Source organism: Delphinus delphis, chromosome 4 (genome assembly GCF_949987515.2).
Source record: "Delphinus delphis chromosome 4, mDelDel1.2, whole genome shotgun sequence".
NCBI classification, from domain to species: Eukaryota; Metazoa; Chordata; class Mammalia; order Artiodactyla; family Delphinidae; genus Delphinus; species Delphinus delphis.
This window is the reverse complement of record NC_082686.1, coordinates 80,803,005-80,825,422: the sequence shown is the minus strand read 5'-3', so window position 1 is coordinate 80,825,422 and position 22,418 is coordinate 80,803,005. Positions and strand designations below refer to the sequence as shown.

Here is a 22,418-nt window from a genome sequence, read left to right as displayed (position 1 = left end):
AAAGAACTTGCAGGAGATGAGTCAAAAAAACCACCCTCTAATTCTGAACAGAAGTGAAACATGTTCCAAAGCAATAAAACTGACATGACAACTAAAGGCAATGCATGATCTTGTGTTTGGAAAAAAAGTCAACACAAGTGATATTTGGGGGATAATTAGAAAATTTTAATACAGTCTATATATTAGGTACTACTATTGTGCCATTGTTAAACTTCCTGAATTTAATCATATGTACTATGACTATGTAAGAGAATGTCTGGTTTTCGGAAATACATGCTAATATATTTAGGAGTTAAGGTCCCAGATGTCTTCAACCTACCCTTAAATTGTTGAGCAAAAATAAAATAGTAACACTATACAGAGGGTTGGTAAAGTGAAAGTGGCAAAATGTTAACAGTTGGTGAATCTAGACAAAAGGCATGTGGGAATTTACATTCCTGCCACTGTTCTTTAAGTGTGAAATTTTTTCAAAACACACACATACACCCAAAAGATCCAGTCCACAAGAAAGGGTGCTACAATGTGTAGCCCGAGAGACAGAAAGTTACTGTGGAAATCCTGAATTTGCAAAGGTTTACATTGCTCTGCATGATATCATATTGGAACCTGTGTAGGGAACAGTTTTTGGTGCTTCATATACGTCTGATTTTAGGAATGAGATTACATCTTACTGAAACTCAAAGAAACAACAAATCAACTCTTCTCCATTTTAATTTTCCTGGTCAAATATATTCTTCTCAAAAGCCCAACTTCCTCATCTTTCCCCTTAACAAAGCCTCCAGCAAATATTTTTATAAATGGGATGCCCCTAAAATATATTTTGGTCAGCCAGAAAATGACAAATGTGCCTTGATATGAAGACTGTTGGTTACAAAGTATTAAGTTATATGCTTAGTTTTCTGAACTTTATAAACTTTAAAGAAAGTATCTAATTAATACCATTAATTTCATTAAACAATAGTGGTTTCCAAAAAGACACTTCTATTATTCCAGTGTTTCTTTATTTGGTAATGCTCTCCTTGCTTGAATTTCATCAAGCAAGTTTAAAATAAAAACTCCAATTATAATTAAAACACATTCTGAGGGTTAATTTTCATTTTAGAAATAAGAGATCAAGCGCTTTTAGATATAATTACTAATTAAATGGCCAAAAAGCATATGAAACAATGTTTATCAGCAATCAGATTCATTAAACTGGTAACTGTTTTACCTTAAAGAACATAGCTTTCCCATCAAATGTAAACTTTATTTTGATATAACATCACAGAATGACATTGGAAATCTTTTCTAAAATTAAAAGTAAAGCTTTATCTTTTTACTGAAAGGAGAAGATTACTTTTTAGAGTTTGTTTATTGAAAATTTGAAGCAGAAAGTGAAATGAAAAATAAAGATTTTATACAGTTTCATTGTTGCATACTTTAAGGACTAAAATATCTTTGTATAAAATCTTTCCTGCTATATTTATACTCCAAAAATCATACCTTCATTCCAATTCTTTTCTAAAAGGAGTAGTAATTTCCTTTTAAATAGTTACAAAGAACTATAAAACCTATTCTCAATTACTTTAATATTAACATATATACAATGCCTTCATCAACTTTTTCATTTTAGCATCACAGAATGAGCCTTCTGATGTTCTATAAACTATATGTTTATATAATAGAAGTTTATCTAAAATTCAATGTAAACAGTAGCAAATGACATTGGAAGGAAACTTAAGGAAAGGTCTTAAATAGGAAGAAAAATCCCCAAAGTCTCTTAAGCAGCAAGAGCACCTTTCCAGTTTAGTTTCAACACGTGCACCATCTTGCATTCATCCTCCTGCTTCCAGGGCCCTGAATATGAAAAAAACAAAACAAAACAAAAAAACTAACTTTCTATCACCTTCGTGTAAAAATAGGAAAAAATCTTTTTCATAAAATCACATAAATTGGTCAGATGATGATTTAGAGTGATAAAATATGTGAAGTTAAAAGTTAATTACATTCCTTTTCTCTGAGGGTCACATTAGTTCATAATAGAAGAAAAGAAATTCATACGTAGGCATAAAGTAGCAGGCTGTGGGGTTAGTCTAAAGTAAGATTTTATCCTCTTATAGTTCCCATTTCCTTTGTATAATCGTCATCAGATTTCCAATTCTTAATCTCAGTATTTATTAACTAAATATTGTAAAATTATTTTTTTATAAAAAGTAATACACACTTTGAAAATGTAAACAATATATGAAAAATAAAGAATAAGTTTACGCAGCTTTGGAAAACAGTTCAGCGGTTCCTCAAAAAGTTAAACATATTATCTTGCAATTCTACTCCTCTGCATAGTATACTGAACAGAAATAGAAACATCTCTACACAAAAATTTGTACACGAAAGTACATATAGCAGCATTATTCACAATAGCTAACAAGTGGAAGCAACTCAAATGTCCATCAACTGATGAACAAATAAAGTGCAGTATATCCGTACAATGGAATAGTATCCAACCATAAAAAGGAATGATGTACTGACACATGCTAGAACATAGATGAACCTTGAAAACATTATGCTAAGTGAAAGAAGGCAGACACAAAGGCCACATATTGTATGATTCCATTTATATGAGATTTCCAGAACTGACAACTCAAGCGACAAATAGTAGAAGTTAGAAGTTGCCAGGGACCAGGCGGCAGAGGAGATATGGGGAGTTGGAGGAATTGGGAGTGACTGTCAATATATACGGGCTTTATTTTTAGGGTGATGAAAATGTTCTGGATTTGTTAAATGGTGATGATTGTACAAACTTGTGAATATAATCAAAGCTGCTGAATTCTTCACTTTAAAAAAGTGAAGTTTTGGGCTGCCCTGGTGGCGCAGTGGTTGAGAGTCCGCCTGCCAATGCAGGGGACACGGGTTCGTGCCCCGGTCTGGGAAGATCCCACATGCCGCGGAGCGGCTGGGCCCGTGAGCCATGGCCGCTAAGCCTGCGTGTCCGGAGCCTGTGCTCTGCAACGGCAGAGGCCACAACAGTGAGAGGCCCGCGTACCACAAAAAAAAAAAAAAAAAAAAAAGTGAAGTTTATGGTATGTGAATATCTCAATAAAAATTAAGAGTAAGTTTTCTCCTACCCTAGACACCCAGTCTCATTCCTCAAGGACAAACACTGCTAACAATTTCTTTATATCCTTTCAGAAATTTTTAAGGCATATAACTAGCATAAAAATATGTGATTATCCCTTTCCTTTTTTCAAACACACGAGGCAACATTTTATGCCCCCTGCCAGCTTTCACCATCACCCCCTAGAGGTCATTCAGGATCAGCACATGCGGGTGTGCTTCATTCCTTTCAAAGACGCATTCCGTGGCATGGATGAATCAGTTCATTAGGCACCTGCCCTCTAATGGGGAGCATTTGGCTGGTTTCCAGCCTACAGCTATTTCAAACAATGCTGCAATGAACATCTCTTGTATATGTATGTACGTATGTACTTATTTTTTACTGGAGTATAGTTGTTTTACAATGTTGTGTTAGTTTCTGAACATCTCTTTTAAACAGATCTTTACATACATGAATGTATCTGTAAGATAAATCTAAGAAGTGAAATTGCAAAGTCAAAGAATGTGTGCATTTTTAATTCTGATTTTGTCAAACTATCCTCCAAAAAGGTTGCACAAATTTACACTTTCCCCAGAGGTAACTGAAATGTCTTATCAGTGTTGTGTACTATGTTTTTGATCCTTGCCAATGTGATACATGAAAAATAGTATCTTACATTTCTTTAATTTTAAGTGAAAGTGAGCATCTTTGTGTTTGTAAGTATCTTTCTGTGAACTGCCTATTTATGTCCTTTGTGTTTTTCTATTGTTAGTCTCTAAAGATACTTTAAAATAGCAAAATAAGCTAATTTCTATTAAAAAAAAAAGAATACTATGTATTTGGATTAAATAACTTCCAATAAATTTGCCTGTATCCATGTTCTCTTCTACTGAATCTGTAGGTCTCCTAGAGTTTAGTATTCAAATCTTCATTTGGACTAATTCTGGTAATTTATTAATGCCCATATGTACAATTAACAAAGATTAGCTAATTTATTAATTGATTTATGTGTGGGATTATGGGAAAGAGGAAAAATGTGTCAGAAAGGGTAAGACTTAAAACCATATATGGGGAAGTACAGAAGAGCTTTGGACGGTCTAACTCGTGCCAGGCAAGAGACAAAAAAGACAAATTTGGCTATTATATTTGCCCGTAACTCTATAGGCTCCACCTGAATATTTTGCTTGGCCTTCTCACTATAAAATGTAGTAGATATGGGTATGTAAAAATCTGTATATGCTGGGGGGAGCGGTGGAAAAAATCAGCAATAGTTGGTGACATAATATTCTGTGTGGTTTTTTGGTATGCTTGTAATATCTCCCCCAATAACTTGTTTTAAGTGCTCTCCATTATAAATGCCTACCAGTGTTTTGATGAGGAAGTCTTATCCTGCTGCTTGTTTGGAGCCTGCTGCAGGGGGCACAAGACTGTCCAGCTGCTGACGATGTCCTGTATTAATCAACCACTCATAAAATTTGTTTTCCACAAGTACCTGGAACTGCTTCCTTTGATCCCTAAAATTGCAAAAAGAATGTAGCAATACTAATTCATATTAATTTTACTCCACGTGATTATAAAATACTTTAATGGGGTAAATGTTAAATTATTTCTACTTATCCATTTGTTCTCTCCGAATAACTGCTCTGTTCAGTTCTATACACTGAATCACCACCACCACCACCACCACCACCAAAAAAAAGATTGGTCAGATACAATTCCCTCTTTGTAAAAACTTATCAGTAATTATATATTTTGTTCTACTGTGGTTATTCACTCAACAGATATTTACTGAGGACCAAGTGATGCTGGGTAGTGTTCTGACTGATGAGGATAAATGTGTAAAGAGAAGAGAAATGGCCTCTGTCCGGGCAGGTTTGCACTGCATGATTCTAGAGGGCGCCATTCACATTGTGAACTATGTAGTCTGTGCTCTTTGTGGACTGAATATTCTAGTAGGGGAGATAGGTAATAAATAAAATAAATATGTATATGAACTTAAGTAGTTGTAAGTGCCTTGGAGAAAAATAGAGCAGAGTAGGGAAATCAAGAGTATTTGGAATGCTAATTTAGAAAAAGGATGGACAGAAGCCTAAGATGACGTGTAAGCAGAGATCTGAATGAAGTGATGGATTAAGCAAAATAGATATCTGGAGAACATTCCAGGCAGAGGAAACAAAAAGTTCAAAGGCTCTAAAGTGAGAGAATATTTATCATGTTCAGGATAAGCAAGAGAAGAGAAGCTCCTGACAGCCAGGAGCTAGCTTAGCACCATCAGCTAGGCCTACGTGTAGCTGGGATCTGGCCTGCTGCTCTTCTGTTGAACATAAATAATCCCATAGCACACCAACAGGGGACGAGGCCACCATGGGACAATGCTAGATCAAGGCAAAAAAAAAAAACTCATTCCATAATCATATCTCAGGTCCAGACAAAAAACAAAACCATTTTGTGGTCCAAACCACAAAAATGACCGAGCATCACCCTTTCCTGGCTAATGAGTGACTGCTGTTTCTTTACAATTATAGTTTCAGCCGCTCTATTCCCTCCTCTTTAATATAAAAATTATTACAATACCAAATCATAGAATTACCCTCACTTCCAGATTGCATCCAACCCACAACAAAACCTTGCTTCCTACACCCCTCCCCCAAATCACCTAACAGCCAAAATCCAATTATCAGTTCTTTTAAACACGCTTTTATAGAGATGAAACTAATTCTCTCCCTCCTTGTAATGAGTAACAAAATCCAACTTTATTCTACAGATACGTTCCTGGTGGTGTTTGGCTGGACAGCAATGACTAAGTAACACTATAGTATGGTGGGAGGGAAGTGAATGAGGAAAAGAATGACAGAAAATGAGGCAGAGAGGGCCTGGTAGGTACTGTGAAGGTTTTATATTTTATTCCAAGTATGATGGGGACCCATTAGAGGGGACAGAGCAGGGAAATGACATCATTTTATCACTTTAAAAGGATCGTGTTGGCAGTTTCTTTTCAAATTATTCAATAATTTTTCTGTCTTCCCATGTTCCCAAAGTTAAATTGCATGCTCTTGCTGGTTTCTAGTGTTATCATGGATCTCATCACCTCAACATGCTATAATTCAGAGTCAATATTTATTAAATGCTTACCACATTCCAGATTCCACACATGTGTATAAGCTTTTCATATGTGTAAGAAAATCTAGCCATCTAAATACTAGCAGCATCCAAACAACAGAATTCCTTTAAAAGAACGTTCTTCCAATGATCCATTTTTATATCACATCGGTATAATGATTATATTATATATGACAGTTCACAGAAAACAGTAAAGACACTAAGAACCCACGTTCTGGAACCAGGCTGACTAGGTGTGAATCCTGGCTCCTGTGTGACTTTGGATAAATTACTTAAATCTCTCGGTTCCTCAGTTTCCTCATCTGTGATAGGGAACTATTAGGAAGAATAAATGAATTAATACCAAGAAGGTGCTTAGAACAGTACTTGGCACACAGTAAGTGCTCAGTACATATTACCTATTATTGTGGTCATCAGCGCTATTCTGCTAAATTGAGAATGACTGATCTGTAGTATTAGTATCCTGGTGGCTCAATCCATGAGATACAAACCAGGTGGAATGTTTGTAACAGATAACAGCAGTATTACTACAGTGGATTCCCAGGTAAAGCATGAGTTGTGACTGTTATTGATGTTTATATTTTTGGCAGGTAGCAACTGTTTTAAAGAATCCAAATGCAACTATGTAATTATATATTATATACTTCCTTCCTTAATCCATATGCCACAAGAATGCATCCAGAAAATACCATGGCTGGATCAAGTCTTTCTTCAACAATTTCTCTTAGAATGAAGCTAATTCTAACAGGGCAGGTCTCAGATATTGTGGGTAAACAATCTCACCCAGAAGATGTGTCTCACAAACTCATCACTAAGCAGGGTGCCTTACACTCACATTACTACACACAGTACAGCACACACCGCTACAGTGTCTTACACACACATCGTTACTATAAGTTATCTTATTAAACTTTTATATCAATTTCATCAGGTAGAAAATATACTTTATATATGATATAGCTAAGAGCTAGACAGGTCAGATGACACATTCAATGTCACACAATAAGTGGCATGATCTGTACTAATTCCTGAGTCAGAGTACTTTCCACTACAATATAGACACAGCTATCCAAAGAACAATACTAATTTTAACATCTAATAAAACCAAGAGATCTAATTAAAATAGGCATTTTTACTTACACATCAAATCACAGTTCTGGATCATCAGAAATAGAAACATTTTTAGAATGGCTAATTTTCCAAGATAATGACAACCAGAAGAAACAACAACAAACAAAAAGACTGATACCAAGCAAATGGAATCCAATTATTAAAGTAATAGTTTTTCTAAGTCTCAAGGACCAAGACATTATCAGAATATAGGACATTTCATGTAAACATCCCCCAAAAGAACTTGATACCCTTTTCTCAAACTAGCTCCAGCTCCCAAATGGACAATGCTGTAGAAGCAGCACCCCTCCATCTTTCAGTACTATGTTTCCTCTCCTAATATCTCTAACAAATAAAATTTAATTAAATACCAAAATACTTGTATAGACAATAATTACTTATTCTGAACATCCACTGCTTTTAAGTTGTACATGCTATTCTGTCCAGAAGAAAACTGATCAAATGTTTCTAAACTGGGCTCCAATTTTTGGAGTCATCGTTAATTTTCTTGTCTTTTTTACAAAATCTTGCACCAAGTCCAGCGTCCTGTCAAAGTATTTCTGGTCTCCACCCCCTTCATCTCTACTGTAGTCCAGTTTCTTAGTCTAGAATATTGTAATATCACCCTGACTTCCCTCTTTCAGATCTAAGTAGAGGATTTCCATATGTGCCAATCACATTTTTTAATCTGCCATAGCATCTAATAAGGTGGTTTGCATATTGTAGGCATTCTATAAATGTTCCTGAATAAATGAAATGGCTTTCACTCCATTGTTCAAAACCCTTTTATGGCTCCTATTACTTAACTCCACTTAAATCTAACCTTTATTGCCTGATATTCAAGATTCTACATAATCTAGCTCAATCTACCCATCCAAGTTTAAATATCATTATCCATAACCAGAATCTTGTTTCAGCAACTGATTTCCAGGATACCTGAAGTCTGCTTCTGCTTCCACATCTGCTCCTCTAGTGCTGTTAAAAGTATGCTGCCCAACCCTCACTTCTTCTCCAAACTCTGCTCATTTTTCAAGGTCCAACACAAATTCTATTTTTTCCATAAGTCTCTGACCACCCACACTGATGTTTTCTGAATCTTTATATATGGTTTATATATAGCGTGTCCCTGGCTTCTAGAGTTCAAAGATCAAAACGCTTGAAATAAAATTTTGTGGTGGACATAATAAACTATAACAATCTACTATCACAAGCATGTTATTAAAAATAAAATATTTTAGTACCCCCAAAGTAAAAAGTAATTTCAGAATAAAAGACAGTATTCTAAATTGACTTAAATTTAGCATTATTTTAAAACACTGTACTTATTTTTCACATTTTACCATGGATTAGGAAAATTCTGACAAAAACTGGCATTAGTCCATGGACCAGCATTAGGAGTCCACCCTTGCACGTCTGCCTGTGGAGTGGTGGAGCCAGGAAACCTGTATTTTCAACGAGCTCTTTGGATGACCCTGATGCACAATGCAGTTTGAGAACCACTAGTATAGTGCAGAGAAGTAAATTAAAAACTAAAACCAATCCATTTATGATTGACCTTATATATGATCTTTCATTCATTTAAGTCTTATATCTGCCAGTAAAACTTAAGCTACTTAAAAGAAAGGAATCTAATACTTGAGTATCCACTTGCTCCCATCCCCCAACCAAACTGTGCCTGGGATACTGACCTTAGTGAAAGACACACTATGTCTTTTTGATTTCTTTAGCACAATTATAAACATGTGCAGGTTCATTTGCTTTCCCATGGAGTTTTACATAAGACAAATTACTACTTTTAGAAAATACTCACTTTGTCAAACGAGCCTCCTTCACAGTCTTCTGCCAGGTCTGTATCTTTTTTTCTCTTTGGCCCAGTGCTTTCTGATATGCAGATGGAAGACCCCCAGGTATCTCTGTTGTGTCCCCTTCCATTTCAAAGGGAATAGTAAACACATAGAATTCACATGGTGCTAAGAGTCGGAAGACACTTGTGCTGCTGTTCTCTCTGCACACAATCATGGGATTATCCCAATAGTTAGGCACTGTAGCAAGGCCAGTCCTGGCCATGTGGTCCTCCAGCATTGGGTAATGGGTATGAAAGGGGGCAAAAGTTACTCTCTGGTTCCCAGAGAGAATAAGTGGGCGTGTAGGTGTCAGAATGTGAAAGATGCAACCTGTTGTAGAAGAGATGGACAGACGATGGCAAACAGCAATGACTTTAACATTGTCACAGCTGTGGAGATGAACAGCAGTCTGTACAGGGCCCAGGATGAAGGTGCTATTCCTGCACTTCTCAATTGTTACAGATCTGAAAAATGAGGTAAATTTCTCTGAATAAGAATACGATGAAAAATATCTGACTACAATATTATTCTGATGGCAAATAAAAGGACAAATCCTGATCCAAAGAAAACGTCACAACATCAAAACACCCTTGCTTACCGTAAGGGAGACAGCAGATATACAAAAGTCTCGTTGCAACGATGAATCTTTACATGTGCCCCCACCAGAGTATCTGAGCTCTTGGCCAATGTCTGCTTGTAAACCTGGCTCATCACCACCAGGCGGTGCATCCTAGGGGCCACATGAGTATTACAAGCAATCTTAGCTCTTTTGGTCGTCCCTTCAACTATTTAAGAAAAATATAAATAAATGAGATTGTTTCAAAGAAAAACAATCAACCATATGAGGTTACACATGTCTCAAATTAGACCCGTGTGAGGTTTAAAAAAATGTTAGATTTGGGTGTTGGGTATGCCATATTATTCTCTGTGCTTTTCTGTATATTTGCAATATTTCAAATGTTTTTGTTTTTTAAAAAAAGGTTAAACCTATAATCCATTCAACATTGCCTATAGATCTAAGATTTTTTCATGCCTACCCTTTAACTTAAGCAATGTGCCTAAGGCCATATGGCTAGTAAGTGGCAGAGCTGGCCCAACTCAAACAGTATCTTCTCCAACCAGCCTTAATTTATCATCCCAACTCTTAAATAATCTCTTTAAATTGCCATAATACTAATTCTGAACCCCTCCTAAGTTACTCACCACATCATTCCATGAATTGTATTTGGGTTCACGTCTTTACTCCTAGGATCATTACTAAGTGAGAGCACATCTTCCTCTCGAACATGGTACCTTAAACATAAACTCACCCCTCAAGAAATCTGTGCAGGCTGCCCTCCTAACACAGTCCCACCATCACATCATTGCCTTCTCAGACCGTACTTCCCAGAAAACCATCAGGATACCCTTGTAAAGAAAATTGGCCAAATGTGGAGAGGTCACATAGTATGCTGTTCTTCTTTTAAAACAATTCTTATTGTTTCCTTTTATTAGAAAAGTAATATATGGCTACTGTAGAAAAATTTTAAATACTAGTAGTAAAACAAGATAAAAATTATTTGTAATCCTACTATCTAATATGTTTTGGTTTAATCCTAAAAGGTCAGATGTCCTTTTTCCTCCAGTGCCTACCTTAACAACGTTTAAAAACTTACTTATATTCTTTTACCAACATTAAGAATAATGTAGTATCTCCTGTATATTTGTAGGAGCCTTACGTATCTGAGAATCTGAGCTCACGCTAGAGCAATAGCTTGGTTGCATATATAATACTTGGGTCACTGTAGATGTTGCTCAACCATTTTCTGGTTTTCAGAATTATAAACATTTGATATGAAACTGATTTTTTTTTTTTTACATTTGCACGGAAACTATTTTTTCTTTACCTTTGAAACTCAGAGATTGTGGAAGTATATTCTAGTTTTTTCCCATTAATTTTGCTTGGTCTTAGTACAGATACCTACTTCTCTTTAAACTTCTATCTGGGCCCCTCTTCTCTTAAAACTTATATCTGGGCCTGAAGAAGTCATACAGTACCTGAACCTATCCCTCTAGCCATCCCTGGACTATCAGGAATAGATACATTTGCAACCAAAGTGTAATTCTCTCTACTATGAATTTAAATTTCCAATTTAGAAATAGCTAGTCTGCTTGTGTCTGTGTAGCTAAAAAAGAATCTCATCTTTACACCAATTCTATGAGGTTGTAATTATGGAATGGCCAATTTCTGGTAGGGTGCCTAGAAAATAGGAAAGCTTCAAGTAAATGAGCATATGAGAGTGAGAGGGGGAAAAGAGTCTGAAAAGAGAAGAGCAGAGCAAAGAAAAGGACCAACCGAAGTTGGAGTTTCTACTAACTGCAACCAAAACAACCTGGACTAATGAATCAACTCTCTCAAACTGTTGCAGCCTTGAGAAAAAGTCATATACAAAAGAGACGTTCCCTTTTTCTGTTTTATAGTAGCAATATTTTTTAGGTCTTCCACAAAAGACATGTGATCATTAATACACCAGAAAACACTAGGTTCCTTAACCTGTCATTCAATTTAATATAGATTAAAATATTAATAAATACCTTGGTGAGCCCAAGCCAATTTCTTCCCAGACTTGAGGCAAGCAGATACACCAAATGGATTCCCAGTTAAAGAGGCTCTCAACCAGGCTTCCAGCTTGTAGAAAGAAAAGGCCTTAGAGGTCTTTGAGAAGCCACTTTCTGCATGTAGTGGTTGCCACAGTGCAAGTTCATAAAGTGGATATATCTTCCTGGCTCCACTCACTGTACCTTCAATAAGAAAGCTGAGTGCTACAACAGCTTCTCGAGAGACTAGACTACTATGGGTTGAATGAAATGATGCAGTGAGTTGTTCTGGATCTACAAGCAGTTCAAGGAGATCTGACAGATGATCACAGACAAAAGCGTGGTGACTGTAATCATTCCAGTTCTAAAAAATATCAAAAGAAAGCACTTTTAACAGATCAATGAGATTGAAACTCATTGTTTCAACAGAACAGTAAGACCTGAGACTTTTATATTTTAATTATTTTGTATTTATACTTTGCCTCATCCTCCCAAAAGCATTTAAAGTGGCTATATAAACCTTATAAAGATTTTCTGTGCACGTAATAGGTATAAACAGATTCTCTCTCTACCTTAGATAATTCAAAAGTAATACTAGTAGCTAACCCTCAGTGTGTGCCAAGCACTGTTATAAAACCTTTAACATATTTATAACTAGCAACAGTCTTACGATAGATGCTATTACCGTGCCCATTCTACAGATGAAGAAATGGAGATACAAAAAGGTTCAGAAACTTGCCCAAGGTCACACAGCTAGTATTAAATATTCTAAAAGTTTCAGATCAAACATAAAAATAACCACCTCAGACATTCATTTCATGAAGCACTAGGTTTTTTTTAAAATTTACCTTCTCAAATTACAGAAGGAATTTCAAAATCTAATGAAACAAGGCAACTGATCTTACAGTAACCAGATTTAAGAGAAGTTATAACCTTGGGGGCTTCCCTGGTGGCGCAGTGGTTAAGAATCCACCTGCCAATGCAGGGGACAAGGGTTCGAGTCCTGGTCCGGGAAGATCCCACATGCCGCGGAGCAACTAAGCCCGTGCACCTAAGCCCGTGCACCACAACTACTGAGCACTCTAGAGCCTGTGAGCCACAACTACTGAGCCTGCGTGCTGCAACTACTGAAGCCCGTGTGCCTAGAGCCTGTGCTCCGCAACAAGAGAAGCCACCACAATGAGAAGCCTGCGCACAGCAATGAAAAGTAGCCCCGCTCGCTGCAACTAGAGAAAGCCCACGTGCAGCGACGAGACCCAACGCAGCCAAAAATAAATATAAATAAAATAAATAAATTAAAAAAGAAAAGAGAAGTTATAACCTTGGGAATAAGCTTTGAGTTGGCAGACGTACCAATAACTTGGCTTATTCATTTGACAGATATGTGATATGAGCAGTGTTAAGTGATGAATTATGCAAACTAAATAAGACATAGTTCCTGTCCTCAAGGAATTCAGCAACTATGTAGTGAAATGACAATATAAACAAATAACTATAACACAGTGGGATGAGACCTATAGCAGAGATCTGTAAGATGTTCTATGAGCATGAGAAGAACAAAGAACTTCATTTGGGGAAAACAAATCTTAGTGGACCGCTGTTTGAATAGATTCTTGATTGACGCTGGTAGTTATGCAAACAGAGCAGGGAAAAAAGCATTCTAGGCCTAGGGAACAGCAACCAAAGGCCCATAGGAGTAAAATCACCTGCTGTTTTCAGAGAAACGGAAGTTCTGGGTGGGGTGTAGGGAGCATGCTGGGAAGTGGCAGGTAAAGGTAAAATGGTAGGCAGGGACCAGTCACAAAAGGCTCTGTATGAAATACTAAGATATCTGGACTTTATTTTGTGTGCCAGAGACATAAACTATTTTGTAAATAGCTATACCATTTTTCTTTTTAATAAACTCTCATTTGGACGCCAAAGAACATTTCAAAGCAGAGCTGTCCACCTGCTCTTCCACCAGAGCCTCACCTGCTCTTCCTCCCTCTTGCTGCATCTCCCTCCCCCATGGTAAGTAGGCCTAAGAAGGCTCCAAACAGTACAAGATGAAAACAACAATGACAATGAGAATTCACTGATGGAGTTCTGACAGGAGATGGATACAAAGGATCTGTATTTTAGAAAGTCCAGTGTAGTAGGTGGGCTATAGATTGAAAGCAGGGTGACCAAGTAGGATCTAATTATAGAAATCAAAGCAAAAAAAAAATGACATTAGGGCCTATACAGAGGAAGAAAAAGGATAAATTTTATTTTGGCTGCACCTCGAGGCTTGCAGGATCTTAGTTCCCTGACCAGGGATCGAACCCAGGCCCCTGGCGGTGAGAGCACCAAGTTCTAACCACTGGACTGCCAGGGAATTCCCAAAAAAAGGACAAAATTCTAAAGGGTTATTTTGAATGCAGAATCAGTAAGACTTGACAACTAACTAGGTATGGGTGGTGATAGAGAAAGCAAGGGTGGCTGGTGGTAACTTTCACTGGAATGGGGAATACAAGATAATTCAAGTGAAGGGAGATTCTACTGTAGGGACATACAATCATCTCCCAAACTGAAGTACAGGGAAACCTCATCAGAACTGGAACTGGAAAGCCATCTTGAACCTGGTTCTCTCTCAGGTCTCTCTGCATGTCTGTTCCATTCTCTTCTTTATCTCAGAGTTGCTAATCCCTCATAACTCCAGGTCACTCACGGATGTGGTAGCTATTCTGGTCCCAATGCCACATGAGCTACCAGCAAATACCTATCACCAACTGGGTAATTTCTTCAATCCCTGGGGTACTGATTGGGCCAGATCTTCATTTCAAATCAGACCAATTTCAAATACATACCTAGGAATGGGTTATTCTAGTCAAGTGTCCATCCCTGGTCCAATCAGTTGCTGGGAGAGGTCATGCTATAGCACAAACTAAAGTCACCATATACTGGTGCTTACGATGCAACAAGTCTCATGCTATGTATTACTGAATTCTCACAGCCATTCAGAAACAGGCATTATCATCTCCATTTAGAGAAAAGAAGCCAAGCTAGAGAAGTTAACTGAGTTGCCTACAATCATGCGAAATCAAATTCATTAACATTTGCAAAAATGGGAATGCTAGTAAGAGTAGAGTGAACGATTTGCCTGAAAATTATCTAAGTGATTTTTGTGTCGTTGCAGGAACTGAAATCACTTCTCTATCTTGATTAAGATTGCACATATTGATTTCGTTTTATAATTAGGAAAAGAAAGAAAAAACAAAACAAAACAAATCAAGCCAACAAATCTCTGGCTTATATAAGCAATTCAAAGTAATTTTTAATGAAGGCAAACTGTCTCCCTCACAAATTGTCTCTTTCGGAGAAAGAGATCATAATTTAAACAGTACCTTATTATGACAACTGGATTTTTCAGTCAGGTCAGGAGACTGAGATCTGTGTCTGGGACTAGGCCACTCTTCTCCAATCAAAGATGTCCTCAGGGAGACCTTGTTTAACTGTTGTATATATAAGAAGAGCAGAAACTGTAGGGTGTCCACTGAAAGCTGTCCAAGAAGAAAATAAATGATGAACACATGTCTTAAAACAACATCAACCACTATTAGATATAGTAACTAAGTAGATATAGTAAAAGAAATTCACAACAGTGTGCTGATCCTAAGAAGACAAATGTGGAAACATTGCTAGCGTTGGATATGTATGTCTCTGATACCCAGATGTAGGAGTTTCTAAAACTAATTAAACTGGAGTCACTTACTTTCTCAGAAAGCTATGTAGCATCTATGGCCATAGTCATTCTCTCCCAAAACTGATGAAGTGGAAAGGATGAAGTACATACTTTTTTAAAGTATATTATTTCAGAAGTTTACAATTACAATTAAAAAAAAACTTTGTAATCTGAATAAACAAATAGATGAAAGAAAGGAAGAAGGAAATTTAATCAAGACACAGAGGTTAGTTTAACCTGATCACAGACTTATCAAGAAAGTTCAGGATATCAGTGCAACACCTGAAACTGTACGCAATTTTTTGGTGTATATGCATTTTGTGGGGAGTAGGCCTCAGGTTCTCATCAAATTCTTAAAAAGGGTGTTTGACTTAAAAAAAAAATACTACTGGTCTGACAGATGTTACGTCATTTCTTATTTGAAGAAGGGTGTGGTTTGAAGCTCAGGATTTGAAGCTCATGATTATCCTCATATACCCATTCCCATACACATACAAGAGAGGCAAAAAAGTGAAGTAATACATCTGGGTCTACAGCTATATTCACCCTGATTCCCAACATGGCTAAAAATCAGTATGCCTAGAGAACTTAAAAATATGATTCTCAGGATCACCTAAAGCTACCAATTCAATCAGCTGTCAATGTGGAACCTCATGAATCTATATATTTAAAAAAATTTTTACTTGCTTAATTAAACTTTTTGAGGTAACTGCAGTTTCACATGCAGCTGCAAGAACAGAGAGATCCCATGTACTTTTTATCCAGTTTCCAATCTTGCAAAACTATCATACAACAGCACAGCCAGGGTATTGACACGGATGCAGTCAGGGTACAGAACACTTCCATCCACGCAAGGTTCCTTCATGTTGCCCTTTTATGTATAGCCTTTTATTCACGTGGCAATCCAACACAGGGCATCTGGTTGGATGAGTCTCTAGGCTGCTGTCATCTAAGCAATGACTCAGGGATCTAGGCATTTTCTGTCTTTTGAAGCCACTATTATACTAGTGGCTCCACTTCCCACCCTACCTCACCCCTTCTTTAGCCCCTAACCACTTATCTGTTCTCTATCTCCATAATTTTGTCATTTCAAGAATGTTACATAAATGGAATCATATAGTATGTCACCTCTTGGGATTGACTTTTTTCACTCAACGTAATTCCCTGATTTTGTACATACTTCCATTTAACAATTATTTGTTATATTATCATTATTCCTTCATATACCTGCCTCTCCATGAGACTGTAAGATCTTTCTCTTTTTCATTTTTATATTCCTAGTAACTAGCATAGAAACTAGTACATAGTAAGCACTCAAAAAAATTGGAGCTTCTTGAAGGTTTTATTCATATCTGTATACACAGCACCCACTACTGTACCTAGCACATAGTAGGCACTCAATAAATGTTTAATTAATGAAAACTATAATACCCTTCTCCTCCTGGTTGCTTGCAAAACTTTTTTTTCAATCTCCAAACCCTTGTTTAGATATTATACCATGTGGTAGAGACTGGCTAGATGCTAACTAAATGCCTTTCCTTCCTGATCACACAATTAGATGGCATTTCCCAGCCTCCTTTGAAGTTGCATATGGCATAACTGGGTTAGTCAATGGAATGTGGGCGGGTTTACATATACTGCTTTTAAGCCTCCCAAAAACTTTCCCAAAGAAATGGAAGTGAAGGACTCAGGCCCTAGTGGGAATGGCTGTGGCAAACTGTATTTTATTTGCAGTTGTTCACTTCCTCATCCTCCAAGAGGCTTACACGGCCCTTCCCATGGCCATGGGATTTCCGTGCCTCCTGTGAGGTAGTTTACCTCCCATCTTATTAATTTCAGGCATGGACATGTGACAAAGCTTTTGGCCAATGGAACAAAAGTAGTTGTAGTTTATGTCACATCTGAGCAAAAGTTTTAAGAGGTATCAAGACTTTTCTCCTGCTCTGTTGCTCTTCCCTTCTATCCCAAGAATAGACATGACCTACATAGAAGCTGTTTCTTCAGCCTGAGTCTCCCAATGGGCAGACACATAGAGCCACAGCCTGGAAAAGAGCCATAGCTAAGGTGCAGCCTAAATGTAAAATAAGCAAGAAATAAACCTTAGTTACTGTAAGCCACTGAAATTTCATTTTTGTTTGTTTTTAACCTAGTATAAGAGTGGCTCCAAAAGACAGAAGATGCCTAGATCCCTCAGTCATTGCTTAGATGACAGCAGCCTAGAGACTCATCCAACCAGATGCCCTATATTGGACTGCCACATGAATAAGTAATAAACTGTTATTGCACCAAGCCACTAAAATGCTGGGATCACCTGTTACTGTAATAGCCTATCCTGAATAATATACTTTCTCTGTGAAGTCTTTCCTCGTCACCAGAATTAATCATTGTCTTCTCTATTCTATTTCTGTACTTTATGCATACTTTTATTGCACATTCCATACTATTAAATAGAACTTTTTAAACTATAGTTGATTTACAATATTGTGTTAGCTTCAGGTGTACAGCAAAGTGATTTGGTTATACATATATACATATGTTATATATTTATATTCTTTGTTTTGATTCTTTTCCATTATAGTGTATTACAAGATATTGAATATAGTTCCCTGTGCTATACGGCAGATCCTTGTTGCTTATCTATTTTATATATGGTAGTTTGCATCTGTTAACCCCATACTCCTAAATTATCACTCCCCCTCTTCCCCTTATGGTAACCACAAGTTTGTTTTCTATGTCTGTGAGTCTGTTTCGGTTTTGTAAATAAGTTCATTTGTACTATTTTTTAGATCCACATATAAGTGATATCATATAATATTTGTCTTTCTCTGTCTTACTTCACTTAGTATGATAACCTCTAGGTCCATCCGTGTTGCTGCAAATGGCATGATTTCATTCTTTTTTATGGCTGAGTAATATTCCATTACACACACACACACACACACACACACACACACACACACACACACACACACACACACACACATATATATCAAAATATATCACATCTTCTTTATCCATTCATCTATTAATGGACACTCAGGTTGCTTCCATGCCTTGGTTATTGTAAACATGCTGCTGTGAACATTGGGGTGCATGCATCTTTTCAAATTAGAATTTTCTTTGGATATATGCCCAGGAGTAGGATTGCAGGATCATATGGTAGCTTTATTTTTAGTTTTTTGAGGAACCTCCATACTGTTTTCCATAGTGGCTGCACCAATTTACATTCCCACCAGCAGTGTAGGAGGGTAACCTCTTCTCTACACCCTCTCCAGCATTTATTGTTTGTAGACTTTTTGATGATAGCCATTCTGAACAGTGTGAGGTAATACCTCAATGTGGGTTTCTTTTTTATTGGAGCATAGTTGATTTACACTGTTGTGTTAGTTTCTGCTGTACAACAGAGTGAATCAGTTATACATATACATATACCCACTCTTTTTTAGATTCTTTTCCCATACAGGTCATTACAGAGTACTGAGTAGAGTTCAGTGTGGTTTTGATTTGCACTCCTCTAATAATTAGTGATGTTGAGCATCTTTTCATGTTCCTGTTAGCCATCTGTATGTCTCCTTTGGAGAAATGTCTATTAAATAGCACTTTTTTACACCCAGCTTCACCTACTAGTCTATGAGCTCCATGAGGTCAGAGCTGCTGTTCTAATCATCTTTGAATCTCAGCATATAGCAGACGCTCACTTAAAAAGAGTCAGGTGCTCGGACCGTAACATGTCAGCAGTTCATAAGCACTCATGTATCTCAGTAGTTTTAATGTCAATGAAAATATTTCTCTCTTCCAATTACAGGGTTTCTATAACATTACTGCTTTAAAAATAAGTGAATAAGGATTGCTAAGTAAGGACTAACTCACTAAGTATTGTCAAACTGGAACTGCTAAAACTTAAATGGTGCTTTGGCATCACATGGTCATTAAAACCTTAAACTGCACACTGTACAGCTAGTACAAAAATTTTAAATAGTTTATTTCCCAAAGTAATTAAACACACATACATGTACACATAAATCCATACCTGATTTCTTTGCTTTTCGACTTCATCCTCAGACATGCAGTTGGACAGAATCTCAGACCATTCCAGGCGCTCCTTCGGTGTCTTCACTGCAAGACTATCAAATATTTCAAAGTAAAGCCAGGCCAGATCCTTAGCCAACTGCAGCTTTCCACATGCAATGTGCCTCCATGTAGACCAGGACAGGCGTGGGTAACCTCCCTCTGTGGCCCGGGTTCGCACATAGGTGGATATCTTCCTGAGATAGTGAAGACTGAACTTGGATGGAGGGGGGACCTGCAAGGCGCCCACTATAAAGGGTTCTGCTTTCACCCAGAGGAGAACTCCGGACTCATCCATATTATCTCTAAGGACATCTGTGTGAAAAGGCTTCTTTGCATACCTAGGAAACAAAGTTTCTTCACAAGCTAATTTGAAATAAAACGCATTTACACAGTTTCTTGTAAGGTGACCCCTCCCTTAACTGTTTTTAAATGTACTATGTCAATTTAAAAAGTGGATCTAGTTCATCAAACAAAAGCAGAATAGATTTTTGGTCAGATCTCATTATAATCTATTTGAGCAAGAAAAATATTGTAATAAAACTATCTCACTTGAGTTGTTCAAAGTGGTTGTTCAAGGAAGTGTGTAAATGCATGAGGTATGAGATAGATGCCTGCTCAGGACGAAGAAAAGAAGAAATGGGAAAGAGCCATCCTATCACCAGAAATCTTGCTCTATCCTGAGGGGAAACACTAGTCAAAATAAGGGGAATAAAATTTCAAAGTCCAATCACTTACACATAGAGGATGCCTGATTAAAGATCTGGACGTGTTAGCTGACCATATGAACTCAATATGAAGCACTAGCACAGGGTGGCAGACAAAAATGCTCAGGTAGGGCTTCCCTGGTGGCGCAGTGGTTGAGAGTCCGCCTGCCAATGCAGGGGACACGGGTCCGTGCCCCGGTCCGGGAAGATCCCACATGCCGCGGAGCGGCTGGGCCCATGAGCCATGGCCGCTGAGCCTGCGCGTCCGGAGCCTGTGCTCCGCAACGGGAGAAGCCACAACAGTGAGAGGCCCGCGTACCGCAAAAAAAAAAAGAAAAAAAAGAAAAAGAATGCTCAGGTAAACGTAGGCTGCAAAAATAGATCAAGGAAAGTCAAAGCATCTTTAGTCTCTATAACAGTGAACCTGCTCTGGCATATTCTACTGTCCTTAGTTCAGATGCAATATTTTTAGATTTTGTTTGTTCATTGTTATAACAACAATACATGATTTTTAGGAAATATTTGTTAAATATCTAAAAATAGAAGGGGAGGAAATCATCCACAGTCCCACCACCAAAGGGAAACTAGTTAATATTTTACTGTACTTCCTTGTTTTTTTTTCTACACAAGTTAGATATTAGTTTTTGAATTGTCATAGTTGTGATAATACTATATAGTCTGTATTATTTTATAATACAATTCTGTCTTATTTTAAAAGCTTAATAGCACTCTAAATAAATGTACCCCAGTTTATTCAACTGTTCTATTTTCAGACATTTCGTAGGTTTAAACTTTTTCACAAAAACAAGATAGGCAAACTATTTATCATTGTTGAAGCTAGATGATGAATACATGGGGGTTCACTTACCTATTCTACTTTTGTGTATGTTAAAATTTTCCACTAAAAAATGTTTAAATGTTTTCACTTTTATAAATAATGCTATAATTACCATCTTTCTGCATATTTTCTGCATTATGATTAATTCCCAGAGAAAATTTTCAGATGTGCATTTGTGAAATGAAGTAACTGAGATTTCTGAAGCTCCTGACATATATTACCATTGCTTTCCAAAATGATTATATCAAATTGTTCCATCAATTTGATTATATCAAAATGTTTTATTGCTATTATTATGTTTTGCATTTGACTTTAAGAAAATTGTGCTTTCGGGAATTCTCTGTTCAAAAAGTAATTGACATCAATTGAGTGCTTACTATGTGCCAGGTAGCATTCTAAGTATTTCATGTTCTTCACCTTTCATCCGCACAACCACCTGGAGATACATATGATTATCCCCATTTTCAGATGAGAAAACTGAGGCTTAGAAAAGTTAAGGGACTTACCCAAAGTCACATACTTGAGTTGGCAGAGCCCTGGATTAGAATTCAAGTCTGTCTGACTTGAGAACCGTGTTACTTACAAATGTATTTTAGGAACCCAGTTTTGGGAGACTCTGGAAAATAGGAGTGAATCCAGAAGAGAATGACCAGAATGACTGGCCTTAAATGGAAGGCCACCTAAGGACCAGGTGTAAGGTCATGGAAGCATAAACCCAAAAGAAGGGTGTGAGAGGGTAGATGGCAGCTGTCTTCCAAATTGGGAATGGCTTAACGTCCCTCTGAGTAACACCAGACGATGAAAGTTCTGTGAGGAAGATCTTAGTCCGCTCCAAAATGAAAATAGGCTGCTCTGTGAGGTACTGACCCCTGTCCCTGAAGTTAGCAATCAAAAGCCAGAACCTGGGGATGAACCCTCTATTCTAACCACAAAACTAGAGAGGGCTAGAGAGGGCTAAATTCGTAAACATAAACTGGGGCTCCTTCCCTCTTCAAGAGCTCCCCTGGGATGCGCTGGGATCCGGCTTATTCAAGCAGGGAGATCGGCGTGAGGCCCAAGGCGGTCCTACCGAGGCTTCGCCGCCACCTCGTCCGCTCTCTGGGGTAGGACGCGGTCCAGGATGCGGCTCTGAGTGGGCCGTCCGAGCGCGCCCCAATCTCACTTCAGGAACGGAGAAGCCCCAGCTGACAGGGTCCGTAAAGGACCCAAGACCTGGCGAGCGCGAAGGCGGCCTCCCCAGCCCGAGCCCGAGGCGTGATGGGTTCCTCCCTCCTTCCCTGGCACCGGCCCGCGCGCGGTTACCTGCGAAGGTAGGGGCCAACTGGCCGCATCTCCCAGCGCGCAGCCGCACCTCGCCCGCCAGGCCGGCCAGAGCCCG

The 22,418-nt window shown here is 37.9% G+C and overlaps 1 protein-coding gene across 3 annotated transcripts; it reads right to left on the bottom strand.

Moving 5' to 3' along the window:
• Positions 1 to 68: 68 nt before the first annotated feature.
• TBCCD1 (TBCC domain containing 1) lies at positions 69 to 22,406 on the bottom strand. Of its 3 annotated transcripts, none has more exons than XM_060010976.1 (8): positions 22,343 to 22,406; positions 19,458 to 19,836; positions 15,090 to 15,245; positions 11,722 to 12,088; positions 9,746 to 9,932; positions 9,114 to 9,611; positions 4,437 to 4,587; positions 69 to 1,836 (listed from the first exon to the last, which is right to left on the bottom strand). In XM_060010976.1, exons 1-7 carry the CDS (start codon positions 22,369 to 22,371, stop codon positions 4,458 to 4,460), a joined length of 1,746 nt encoding a protein of 581 aa, XP_059866959.1. In that variant the 5' UTR covers positions 22,372 to 22,406; the 3' UTR covers positions 69 to 1,836; positions 4,437 to 4,457. The 3 variants fall into 3 exon arrangements, with proteins under 3 accessions (XP_059866959.1, XP_059866960.1, XP_059866961.1); XM_060010977.1 differs by lacking the exon at positions 22,343 to 22,406 and adding an exon at positions 21,547 to 21,995; XM_060010978.1 differs by having other exon boundaries at positions 77 to 1,836; positions 19,458 to 19,551; positions 22,343 to 22,391.
• Positions 22,407 to 22,418: the final 12 nt, after the last annotated feature.